Raw genomic sequence first — 13,319 nt, 5'->3', positions numbered from 1 at the left:
TCGGATACAATATTTCAATTATTAATTAATTGGCAATTAGTTGATGATTTGTTAATTAGCAATGGATATAACAAATGGCATCAAAAAACTATATTATGATTATTGATAATATATTTGTCTGCTTTCTTATTAATAAAAAAATATATGTTATTTTTCCAAATTAATTAAATTAATTAAAAATTTTTTTTGTAGGCAACGCCGTCATACGTCATCATACGTCACCATCGTTTTCATCTTCCATCCTCACCTCCATCATCATTGTCTCATCAACCTTTTTCACCATCGTTTCATGCGTCTCATTATCTCGTCTCGTTTGCTGAACCCTTCATGCTTCCACGCGAATCGGAATCACTCCAGAACAATTGTCACATGCCAGTCTAACTCTTAACCTATTCCACTTGTCCAACCTGTTCATTTCTATGAAAATATAATTCAATGAAGAAAATTGAATTTGAATCGTATGACAAGATATCGAATATATAAATAATTTTAAAGTAAACTTGAATTTGCACGAGATTCGACTTGATATAAACACTTTAAGAATGGTATAATCAAGTTTAATGGATAAAATTTTTATACAGAAACTAATTTCGATATCGTGAGGATATCTCACGATATTGATCGACACATTTTTCCACCAATAGAAATATAATACAGTTAACGGATAATATCAATATTCGACGCGTCAATTATGGAGAAAAAGTATCGCCGTATCGAACAATCGGGGCTTAGGTGAAATTGTGTTTCGTTGCTTTATTTCCGGCCAACGCTAATGACCGGTGCATCGGTAAGAGGATTACGAAATAAATTGAGCTTCAATGCTCCATAACCATTCACCGGATCTCTCTGCGTTGAAACATGGATGGCAATCTTAAAAGTGTTATAAACGTGCTACTGATTGTATAGCCAAGAATTAACTTTCGTGAGAATTTTGGGTTTTAATTGATGATAATATCAAGTTACGACTGTGATGCAAAAGAGTTATAAATGTATGAACTATGTGTGATCAATGTTTTTTTTTTTATGGTAATAATTATTCAAAGATTTATATGAAAATTTATATTTTGTAAATTTTAATTTTAATTTGTATCTCAAAAATTGTCAATATCACTTTAAAGATTAGACTTTTTTATGTGAGTTCTATTGCAATAAATAATCAAGGAAAACATCTATCTTCACCATATTGTTCCTGTTTCAGCTATAGCTCAAGTGGCATTGGGCAGCGTGCAAGGCTACCACGGGTTGGTATTGGCTTCCGGTTTGTACGGTGCGTCTCTCGGTGGAGCCCTTTACTCCTTAAAAATGTTAGCCCTCGAAAGACTAAGAGCCAGACACTTCGCACGCTCCTGGGCACTTGTGCAGGCTGCAGAAGCTTTACCTATTCTTCTCGGAGTTCCTCTTACTGGTAAATTAAAAGTTTCTTCCAAAAATAAGAGAAAAATATAAATATAAATATTAGTAAATTATATAAACGCAAGATTACATATTGTTTAAAAAAAGCTACGAAAAAAAATTATATATTTTGTATGTATTTTATATAATATGTAATTTCATGATACAGAAATTTTTATATCCAATTTCAACCATCTATTCTATCAATCATCCTTCAATAACGATATTTCTATCTTCAAATTGCAGGTTACATGAACGCGAACAGCTCGAGGGTGGGTTACTACGCGTGCACGTTAAGTTCCTTGTGTGGTGCAGCGTTACTCTTCCTGGTGGGTTGGGGTCGCCAACCGGCGTCTCCTCTTCTTCCTGGCTCGTCGCACCTCTCAAATATGAGCATACCTCCGCCGTGTGCCTGTCCTCCACCGCCAAGACCGAGGTTGCCCAAGTCCCAGTCGTTACACGTGCCCCTCGACGAAGAGCATTTCCGCGAGAGGGAGATGGAGAGGATGCACACTGCCGAACACTATTATCAACCGCAATTCTACGGGCCTTTGAGACCCAGCAAGAGCGTGCCCGAGGGTTTGAGTCATCAGGACTCGTACAGAAGTCGGCCGAGACGGTACAGGGACGTAACTGTGATCGAACAGATCACCACTAGCGTTTAATAAATAGAGAAGAAAGGGTAAAGAGCAAAGGAATGAATTTGATGGAGTAATGTTGAGATGGACAATGATAATAGACAAGCTTGGAGCTGTGATGGAAACATTGGGATTTTTGAGAAGTTGTGTTTTATTGTTGATGTTTTATATTAGGCCTGGCCAACTCTTTGGATAGTCATAAGAATTTTTTAATTTATTTTAAAAGTGTAAGTTGTAATTTATGTTCTATTTTTAATAATCAAAAGATTGGAATCTTAAGAAATTCTTTAAATTAATTTTGTTTACTTCAATTTATTAATTTTGCAGGTAGAATACAAAATTGAGTATCTTTTAAAATCTTAGATTTTATGGAATGTATAATAATTCCAAAAATTTGATCGATAGTGCGAATAATGAAATGAATTTTTAAAAGTTTAACAATTGTGGATAAAATAACTAGACTATGTATATTTGTACAAATTTATATTTTTAAAAAATGCAAGAAATTTCTTTTGTTCATTTCATTTGCAAACCAGTGGAACAATTTGAGTTAGCTAGGCCTGTTTTAGATGAACAAGTCCGACTAAAAAACGATATTGTCAAGAACGTGATTGTCGCAGAATCTTTGATCATTATTTATGTGAATCCGTACGTTTCTTGGATCCTTGATGGAATGGGAATAAGAAGAGGATTCGCAATAGCTTGCCTTGAAGATTGTAATCTGAGACAATGAGAGACTTTACGGTGAAAAAGGATCTTTACGACCGCGGTAAATCCGGGATTGTACCATTTTTAAGATTCAAGTATTGCTGTAGGAAGTACACCTATACGTTTTTCTTTCTCTAAATTTTTGATATCTTTTTGGCTTCCAGTGAATAATCGTATAAAATTTCACTATGTTTTGTAAATCTTTTGATGTTTTTAAGACTGCTGTATAATAACATGGATTTTATTTAATTTATAATAATTTTTGAAAAATTTTTGTTTTATTTTATTATGATTAAAAGGTAGGATATTTTTATATAATTTTTTTATTTTGATTTTTGAATGTAAAAATCTAAAAATTTTCATTTTCAGCATATGAACCTGTTCAACTTTCTCTTACTTATTCTTTGAACTGTCGTTTTTTTGTTGCGAAATCTTGCGAAATCTTCTTCATTCATGGTGGAAAACAAAAGTCAGATTGCGCTCAAGTTTAGAAACGCCAGGAAATGTCACGTAAACCATTTTCCCCATTCTTTTGTTCTCCAATTCATCCTGCATTCGAATCCTGTGCCTGAAAACAAACGTATCAAATGATTCCCAAATATTCAATATATAGGGTGAGTCGCCTGATTATTTTCATTTTTATATTTTACACAATGATTATTACAAAAAATATTAATATTAATAAATTGGCAAGTTACAAATTTTTACAATTTTACAATTTTATCTCAAATAATATAATATAATAATTGAAAGATCTTTATTTAAAATAATCATTTTATTATCTTTTTTAAAAATAGAAAAATATTTTAATAATTTAAATTCTTCAATAAATTAAAATCTTTTTAACAAAATACTCATTAATACTATTATTAAAAATTTTATCTATAATTATAAAAAAATTATATCTAAATTTATATCAAATCATAAAATTGTGGATTATAATTTTATTAAGAGACCACATTAATAAAATTGAAAAAAGATAGTTATTACTACAAACTTAAATTTTTCTAAAAAAAATTTTCTTACATTCTGAAATCTTTCTCAAAATCTTTAAAGTCTGTTATTGTTAATTCTTCTCGATATTCAATCCACCCTGTACATTCACTTTCACTTCCCAGTTCTCGACTTCGAAACCTTCATTACTCTTTAAAATCCGACAATTATTGCCCGTTAATGCGCGCGGCCAGAAGAGCGAGTGGATGAAGAGCGGAGAGACGCGTAATCCTCTGGTTCGGTTAATCGAAACGATCTTTTGTAAGCGCAATATCCGTGAACAATACAAAGGCTATTATTGTGATGGTGTTCGTGGGTGGAGATATATATATATATATATATTCGAAATACAGCGCGGCTGACATCGAAATCTCATTGTCATCGGAAATTCTATTCAACTGGAGCCGATTGGCAGATGCCAAGCCGACGATGCATGTCGAAAACAGGATGGCCCGCGTGCAAGATCGTTCAACAGCCGAATCTACGCCCTCATCGAGACCAAATTTTCATTCGAGTTTGCATCGATCACGCGCTACTGACCATGCAAGTGAATGCTGGTGGATCGGAAATGAACCGCCTATGATGAACATGAGCGATTGATGATGGAGTAGAGGAATTCCAAGGTTTCTTTTGAATATTTTTTGAAGGATGATGGTATGTGGGTTGAGTATTTTTATTTATTGAATATTGAGGATAGGAAAATGTATGATAGGAAGTAAATTTTGAATTCTAATTAATTACAAAGATTTTTAAAGATTGTTAAAAAGTTGATTGAATTTGTTAAATTTTTAGATGTGACAATGATTAATTTTATAATATATAAACTATTGGAACATTAGTGAAATTTACAAAATTTTGATTAATATAATTTTGATTAATATAAATGGTTCTATAATGAAATATTAATTTACATGGAATAATAAACTTGATTTCAATCATCAAGCTTGATTGCACAAATGAATAATGTATTGTTGCTAAATAGTTAATGAATAATTTAGTTCATTATTGATTTAATAATATAATAAAGCCATTTTAATAATCTGAGTGATAATTATTTATAATTATTATTGATTATTGAATTAATAATTATATATATATATATATTATAGAATTATTTTCAAATCAAAAGAAGACACTTCGAGTTCCTCGAATTATAAAGAAAATATGTTGGATTTCTTGGAGAAGAATCTGATTGTATAATCTTGTTGATTCGAAAACAAGAATTAACCAAATTGACTGATAAAAATCAAATTCGAGTGAAAAGAAAAGATAATGAGTGTTCAGAAAAACAAATATTAAAATGTTAAAATGCACCATGAAGAAGTTTTATGCCTCTCATCTGTTGATGATAAAAAGTGAAATGAAAAGATGGTGTTAAAACGTATATAAATGAAATTTATATAGTCTATCTGATGTATAATTGCAGTATCAAAGTAACTTAGGGAAATATTATCCGTGTTAATGATTTCTTAGTTACAATGTTACTATAGAGAGAGGTATATATCTATACGTATTTTACTTTATTTTTTAGTAACTTTTAATTTTTCTAAATTTTTTAAAAAAATTATATAGTATCAAAAATTTCTTCTTTTTTTTTTTAAATATATTTTATCAAAACTAAGATGTTAACTCTTTCAAATATTTTCATTTAAAATATTTATTTAAAGAAACTATTCAAATATACATGTAAAAATATCTTTCTATGTTCGTTTAAAAAGTATTCAACCGTAAATGGATCGATACTTCTCTCTCGTGTGTGTTCAGAAAATAACATTTAGGATTATAAAAAAAAAGAGAACAAGAACAGAAAAAGCAAGAAAAAAAAAGAAAAGAAAAGAGACGAGGAAATGAAGAATTGACATATACCGTATGATATAATCGAGTTTCTAGAGAGAAAGATATACATATAGAAAATGGAGCTGGTCTCCATGATCGTGACACAAAATCATTTAGAAACTTTACTTACGTTTTAATAATACATTACGTAGAAACCTGGAAAGTAAGTACAATTTAGGAACAATTAAATGTACGCATAACGATAATAACGATATAACGAAGAAAAATCAAAAGGGCACGCTCGTGATCGAATATATCGGCGAATCTTCTATAATTCATGTATAATATATCCAAAAGCTCAATTATTGTCCTTGTTAGAGGAGCGATCGTTGTTTCCTTTCAAATTTATAAAATAAGAAAAGAAAAAGGACAGAAGAGGAAATAGACTTTAAAGAGAAATGCTTAAAAAAAAATTGTACAGCCTGCAAACAAATGTTCTATCCGTAGCTAATTAAACTTTTCATTCAAATTCTAGTAGAAATTATTTGCTATTAAAAATGGAATCTTTGTGTAAGAATCCATTGATGAAAAATCAAGATACGTTGAGTCAATATTACAATCTTTGACTGGTGCCGCTTTCATGTTCATTGGAATTTTATGGAAATTAATTTAATTCAAAAATTAAATATGTGGAAAGATTAAAATAATATTCAAATTAATATTTATAATAAAAAAGCTAGATTTAATTGTTAAATAGTAATTTACTTTTAAATGTTTTTTTTATTTTTCTCTTTTCGCGTAATTAATTTTGAAAATTTAAAAAATTTTAGAAAAATATTAAATTTTGATTACAATTTCAATGTTAAAAGTATTTAATTTGTCTTCCAAAAATAAGAAAATAGATTTTTGCAATATTTCATAATTTTAGTCTAAATTTATCCAATCATCGTAAAAAAATTAAAAAAAAAAATTCTTAATTAATAAAATTTCAAAAAAAAAATTGAACGAAATTACTATGCCAAGTCTATCTATCTCATAGACACCAGACAAAGATTCGAACATTTTATTCCTACTAGCTCTTAATAAATTAAAAAGAAACTCATCTCGAAGACTTTGATATAGCAATCGAGTCACCGAACGATAAAGTGATTAGTACCTGAATATTAAGTGTTCTAGGTTTACGCGACTATCGTTTGTTTATCACGATTAAAAAAAAAAAAAGAAAAAGTGAAATAAAGAGGAGAGAAAAAATTCTATTCGCTAGCTTTTACTGTATGTTTATCGAAGCTCTTCAAAACGATTCACGAGCTTCTGAGATGATGTTTACATAAAAAGAAACTCAAACGAGAAATTGAAAGATGCCACAAGAACGTTTGCCAAGCCAAAGAGAATCTTAACTCGGATGTACAAACGATTCGCTTTGCTAGATGGTCCCCTGAAGGGACACCATATTGTACACTTCCGCTTCTTGCTGTCGCTCCACGCGCTTAAAATCGCTGTCGAAGATCTATCGAAAGTTTTGCTTCGTCAATTCAACACTGTTCGACTGGAAAATATTTCGTACGACTAACAGGGTGTAACGATCCGGAAAATCAAAAAATAGATTGTCGCTCAAAAAATAAATGTCGAATGAGATAAAATTCAACTTCCATTTGAATTTTATTAAAATTTTAGCAATTCGAAGAAAATTTTAATCTTCAATCTCAATCATGCGAAATATATTTGTTTTTAATTCTTTGCGTATAAAGATCAAATTTTTAGATTTTTCGTAAAATCGTAAAAAGAAATTGATTGTGAAACTTTGAAAATGACTAAGAATATCGAATTTTAAATAACGATAGACTGAAGAAGTTTTGATGACCAATTATTTCGAGAGTTATAAAATTTTGTTTAACTCTTTGACAATTTAACTTGTGAATAAAATATAGAAGTTTTCTAGTTTACTACTATTCTTAAATTTAGGAATTTAATTTAGGAATGTTTTTTATATTTTTTATAATATTTTTTTATCTTTAGATTCTCGTAAAAATTTAGTTTAAAATCATATTCAATATTCAATATTTCAAACATATTGAAAATTAATTTAAATATTAAATATTAATAAGCGTCTCCTAATTTCTTTAGAATTTCTAAAAACTTAGAAAATTGTACATATGCTTCTTAATTGTAATTTAGAAAAGTTTTGTTAAATTGTCAAAGGATTAAAGCAAAAATATAAAAAAAATCATCACGAGTTCATGAAAGCACAACGTATTGTATAGTTTCTAATATATGGAGTTTCGCCTAGTTAAACGAACGATATACGAAATTTTCACGAATAAGAGAATCGATATGTCGTTCTTTTCGATCTATTCTCCTTCGAAATGTTCATGACACTCTTCATTAATTCTCTCTGTGGTGAATTGTTTATATACTGCCAATTTTTATAAAACATTATTCGCATAGTAATTCTTCAATATCTTCGTGAATGATCAAACATTTTAAATGTAATAATCCGAATGTGAAACAGCGAATTACTCAAACCAGCGGAAACTCACTCATCGTAGGATTATTTGTCTATCAAAACACGTGTATTTTCGATGATTTTCGATGAACACTTGATTTCGATTTCAATCGTGATCGAGAGTTAAATGAAGAAAATCGAGGATGCAAATTTTCAATTTTTGTAAATTATTATTTAAGTCAAATTTCAATAGCTGTTCTTGATAAATTATTATTTTCTAATAAATAAATTATTACGTTTGGTGTGATGCCAATTTCGTAGGAATAGTATGAATACTATTCAAATTATAGGGATATTAAAATATTTCAATATTCGAAAATTTGGAGTTGCATTCAAATTAAAAATTTCAAATTTGCATCTTCGACTGTGGAAACACAAAATAAATAAAATATAAATGATAAGATAAAGAAAATATCGAAGGTACTTTATAAAAAATATATGATAATTCCTTTCTTCTGATTGTCTCAAAAAGTACCAAATCCGAATAACCTCGAGTGTTTTTTCTACATTCGTATCTTTCTATCCAAGAAAAAGAAGGAGAAAAGAAATCACAAAACAAATAGATATTTTTTTCTAATCTTTATGATCCATTGAGAATTCAATCTCCCACGATCCTAAAAAAATAATCTCGAGTGCGAAATTCAAAAATGGAAGAGCGTAAAATCAAGTTTTATACCCTCGTACCAATTTTAGCGAATCTTTGTAAAAAAAATTGTAGATCAAAATTTTTCGATTTCTATTCGTGTACTGTTTTTCGTTTTGTAATTACTAAATGTACGCTTAAAAAATCAAAAATAATTTAAAAAAAGGAAAAGTTTTGCGAGTAAAAATGAGGTTATGAAAATCGAATTCGATTCTCGAAGCGAGAAATCGTTACTGAACGTTTAAAGAAAAGTTTTCAAATCAAACAAAGGAAATTTTGCAACTTCCTGATGGTTAGCCGTAAAGTATTTGCACAATCACGATAAACTTTGAGACGGAAAGTCGCTTTTCAACATTTGACTGTCTTCTGAAATTCACATTCGTAGATATATCGTCGAAGAATTCTTTCTAACGTATTCACACAAACACATCTATGCATTCACACATGAATACACAAATCACAGATACATGTTCACACATATATGCATTTACACATATATACATAAAATATAATACTTGATTCTTGTGAAAGCTTCTTGTAAATCGACATTTACGAAAAATCATAACTTCTTTTTAAACGAAATGAAAAGGAAGTGAGAAAAAGAGAAAGAAATAGGCAAAAGGTCTCCCATTTCGAAGCGTTAAACATTTTGTAAAAGTTTTATAAATAGATCTATGTAGTTGAACAGCTGGACCAATAAAATGTATATCCGATTGTACGCGTTAATTATTTCTTATCATCTTTTTATTTTATTTTAAAAAGAATTATTATCTTAATAATAAATTTAAAATCTACGATCCAACTGACAACATTTTAGATATTAAGAATATTTACTAAAACAAAAAAGAAAGGAAATAAAGTTATTGACACATTGTCAAATGAAAAATACGAAATGATTAGGAAAACTATTTTTATTCAAAGTGTGTTAATCTAGTTGAATAATAATGATGTTTATTACCGAATATCACAAACAATCAAAAATCAGCGTCATTGAATGTATAAACGTTGCAAACTAAATAAAGATAATAGTAAAGAAAAATAATGAGAGAATAGAGATAGGTTAAAAATTAGAAAATTAAATCAGTGCCATCTCTAGAATGCCGCGAATAAAATTTTAGTATATATATATATATGTACACATATATTATATATATAAATAATATATATAATATATATATAATTATATATATATATATAAATAATGAAAAAAAGAACAGAAATATATGAATTAATCATAAATGCCATCTTTTGAGTATTAAAAATAACTTTTTAAAATGATAAGATAAAACGAATTGAATTTAGCGCTATTTCTTGAGTATTTTTAGAAAAATGTTCCTGGCACTCAAAAGATGGTGCTGATTTTCAATTCTTATTCTTCTTTACCTTATTTTTGAAGAAATGTTTTTGATATTTAAAAGATGACATTGATCAATTCTTATTTTATTCTTTTTCTATTTGCTCCCTTTTTCTATATTAATTTCATTTAATCAATACTTTGGAAATGTGTTGATTTCTGTATTTTCTATATTATTTTTATCTGCTATTATTTATTTTTTTTTCTATTTTTACTTTATAACTTTATACATTTGAAAGATCATGATAAAATTATACAATGAATTTAAGAGAATTATGATTGTTCATCATTTACATAGTAGTTTTAGTAAACTATAAATATATCGTCGTTTAATATAAATATTTGAAATAAATAAAAATTTTGTAATTAAGTATGCATTTAATATAATTATGAATTATAATTTATTATTATATTATTATTAACTTTATAAAATATTTATTATTTCTATTTTTCATTCAATAAAATTACGATAAATTAATATTACATATTTTGTCTGTGGTAGGTACTATGTAGTAGTTGACTGTGAAATTTAATAATTATTATGTCATTCATCTGTATATTTTTTCTATATTTAATGTTTTATTCATCAATACTGTAGTATTTACAGGTATCCTCATGCGATTTTATAATTTTTGAATAACCAAAAATATGTTAGAAAAAAAATCTAGTACTGATAATAATCAATTATCCAAAGAAGATTATTTAATTATGCGAGCAAAAGAGGCATTGCCACTTGATATTTATGCAGCTAAATCCTGGTTAATTACTGCTAGATCGTTGTTTCCTCATAGTGCTAAAGTACAGGTTAGTATTTTTAATGCTTATTAATATATATATAATATAATATATATATAAAATATTCGGAATTTTTTAAAAAAGAATGATAGAAATATTTTACAAACAATTTTATGGAATTAAATTATTGGTATTTTTTAAAAATATTTTAAATAATAAAATAATAAATTTTTAATAATAAGTTATGTTATTTGTTTAATAGTTTGAAGCTTATCGGATTGAAAAATTATCAAAAAATGTGAAGGAAGCAGCAAAATGTTTTAGTGAGATGTGAGTCAAATTATGTTATAATATAAAGAATATTTACATGTATGAAAACAATGATTTAAATGTAAGAATAGATTTCAGAATTTTCCAGATGATCGAGATATATGGAAGGAAATAGAAACAGTAACAGCTTGCCTTCGTTTAGAACAATGTGATGCTGAAGCAGAATTTTTATGTCAAATGTTTCAACATATACCTCAAGAACTTCAACATAGATTACTTATCATGACAGCTGATCATAGTGAAGATACAATGGAACATTGTAAATTATTACTTCTTTTATTACGTAAATTTCCTCAAACTATTGCTACTCATGGAGTATGTATCTTTAATTAATATATCTATACAAAATATATTTGATGTTTTCATTAAGTTGTTATATTTTCAGCCACGTTTAGTAGAAACTCTTCTTACTGCAGAAAAACATAGTCATCCAGGACGTGCAGTAAATGGTTTCAGAAAATTATTAGCTTGTGATGCATTACCACTTCTTGGTACTGCACCAGTAGAACTAAATGCAAGACTTAGCTTGAGGTTACTTAATAAGGCAGTAGAATTTTATTTGGCATATATACAACAACCACAAGATAATCAAATTCAACATCCCTGGGATAGATTGTTTCAAGTTGTTGAATTAATTGGGAAAAAATTAGGATGGGAATTAAGTAGTTTATTTTCTATGACTTGGAATAGAGATGCATATTGTGAAAAATTACATCAATATGCAGTTGCTCATTCTGCTAGTTTATGTGAAGAATTGGTAGTTAGACAATTATTAATGTGTACTGTTGCAGTATTATTAAGAATATTAAATGAACACAATGTCTTAATTAGTAATGATGAAACAACATATTGTTTGATAGAAGCATTTGGAGAATGTGTGCATTCTCCTACAGGTAACAGTTATATACATAATAATTTATTATTTTTATCTTAAAATAAAAATTTAATGATTTTTATAATGATTAGAACCAAAACTAAAAAAACGGAAAAGAGAAGATAATGGAGGAATTATAATAACTAGTGATGGTGATTATAGCGGTAATGGTTTAGCTTTAACTGTAAAGTTATGGGATTTGTTACATAGCAGTGATTATTTGCAAAGAGAAATAGGAAAATTAAATCAACAACTTCGATTAGATTCGTGGTTAAATTCATTTTTAACAGATTTAGCTATGTATAAAGGTTTACATCATGAAGTATTAGCAAGATTATCTCAAGAAGCAGGTAATTTGTCTGCTCATCTTCGTTTAGCAAGTACATGTTTTTTCTTGAAAGATTACAAGGTATGTACTATGTTCTTATTAATTTTTATATTATTCTTATATTAATTACATTTTCTTATATATTTTATAAATATATTTTTAATTATATATTTTATAGGGAATGTTAGAATATATAGTTTTGGTAATTACTACTTTACCTTCAATTTGCGGTAAAGTATCTCATAATTTAACTGTTCCATGTGGAAGACATTTACATTATTTAACACTTGCACGATTTCCTGTTATACAGTATTGTTGTAGATTGCTTCTTTTAGCAATAAAGGTAAATAGAATAAAATTAGATTTAAAAATATTTCGATACTACCATTATATTTATAATATTGATTTTATGATAGGAAAACTTTTCTTTACCCGGTGGTGTTGGAGATTTGGCGATAGGACATGCATTAGTTTTAATGCAAATTGACTGGCCACAAGAAGCTAGTACTTTATCTATGATTACAGAAAGGATTATTAATCGTGGATCTTTTTCTTATCCATTATTTCAGGCTTATATTATATGTGTAGATATTTTAGAAGAATTAACGTATCTATGGACGGAACATGGAGGTGGTGTATCTTTAGATATTGCTACAGGATCAGGGGTTCTACAAAGTATATTATTTTGTATTTTATATATATTTTGGGTATCATATCTTGTTTATTATCTATATAAAAATATTATTATCTATATAAAAATATTCTAGATCGACGTATTACAACTCGTGGAGCAGATAAAGGTGTGCGCGAAGAAGTAAAACAAGCAATGCGTCGACAAGCAGCACGAGACGGTATCGATCCATTAGATGAATTGTTACAAAAATTTATTATCAATGAAAAAGTAGCCATACTACACAGTTTAATTATTCAATAAATCATTTTATCAAATCTTGTCAATAACAAATTTAATACATAATTTTAGTAAAATTATTGTATAATATTTTTATTTTTAAAAATATACACATGATTTTCTTAAGCCAACTTT

General features: G+C 27.9%; 2 protein-coding genes across 12 annotated transcripts in view; both read left to right on the top strand.

The window, feature by feature from the left end:
* Positions 1-3,375, top strand: part of LOC122712220 (monocarboxylate transporter 10-like) — a 125,928-nt gene extending 122,553 nt beyond the window's left edge. For 7 of the 8 annotated variants that reach the window (XR_006346292.1, XR_006346286.1, XR_006346287.1 and 4 more), the window contains 3 exons: positions 1,199-1,405; positions 1,639-2,257; positions 2,358-3,375. Coding sequence is in view for 1 of the 8 variants with exons in the window: in XM_043931676.1 (XP_043787611.1) it covers positions 1,199-1,405; positions 1,639-2,057 (626 nt within the window). In the remaining 7 variants the exon portion in view is untranslated. Of the gene's footprint in view, positions 1-1,198; positions 1,406-1,638; positions 2,305-2,357 lie in introns of those variants that run through there. The other variant, XM_043931676.1, reaches the window with a different exon arrangement.
* Positions 3,376-10,358: 6,983 nt separating this feature from the next.
* LOC122712277 (integrator complex subunit 10) lies at positions 10,359-13,270 on the top strand. Of its 4 annotated transcripts, none has more exons than XM_043931793.1 (9): positions 10,359-10,377; positions 10,615-10,811; positions 11,005-11,072; positions 11,144-11,387; positions 11,458-11,965; positions 12,039-12,355; positions 12,453-12,617; positions 12,691-12,949; positions 13,042-13,270. In XM_043931793.1, exons 2-9 carry the CDS (start codon positions 10,656-10,658, stop codon positions 13,206-13,208), a joined length of 1,884 nt encoding a protein of 627 aa, XP_043787728.1. In that variant the 5' UTR covers positions 10,359-10,377; positions 10,615-10,655; the 3' UTR covers positions 13,209-13,270. The 4 variants fall into 4 exon arrangements, with proteins under 4 accessions (XP_043787728.1, XP_043787727.1, XP_043787726.1 ...); XM_043931792.1 differs by lacking the exon at positions 10,359-10,377 and adding an exon at positions 10,466-10,505 and having other exon boundaries at positions 10,606-10,811; XM_043931791.1 differs by lacking the exon at positions 10,359-10,377 and having other exon boundaries at positions 10,523-10,811.
* The last annotated feature ends 49 nt before the right edge of the window (positions 13,271-13,319 follow it).

The sequence above is a fragment of the Apis laboriosa genome, unplaced genomic scaffold, assembly GCF_014066325.1.
Source record: "Apis laboriosa isolate Shangri-la unplaced genomic scaffold, ASM1406632v1 scaffold1_cov151, whole genome shotgun sequence".
Classification (NCBI taxonomy): Eukaryota; Metazoa; Arthropoda; class Insecta; order Hymenoptera; family Apidae; genus Apis; species Apis laboriosa.
Note: the sequence above shows the minus strand (reverse complement) of the source record. Positions and strands in the feature narration are given on the sequence as shown.

Coding starts and splice junctions, on each gene's coding strand:
- LOC122712277 (XM_043931793.1), top strand. CDS start 10,656: ATGTTAGAAAAAAAATCTAGTACTGATAATAATCAATTATCCAAAGAA. Junction 10,812..11,004: donor CTCATAGTGCTAAAGTACAG/GTTAGTATTTTT, acceptor TTTGTTTAATAG/TTTGAAGCTTATCGGATTGA. Junction 12,950..13,041: donor AGGATCAGGGGTTCTACAAA/GTATATTATTTT, acceptor AAAATATTCTAG/ATCGACGTATTACAACTCGT.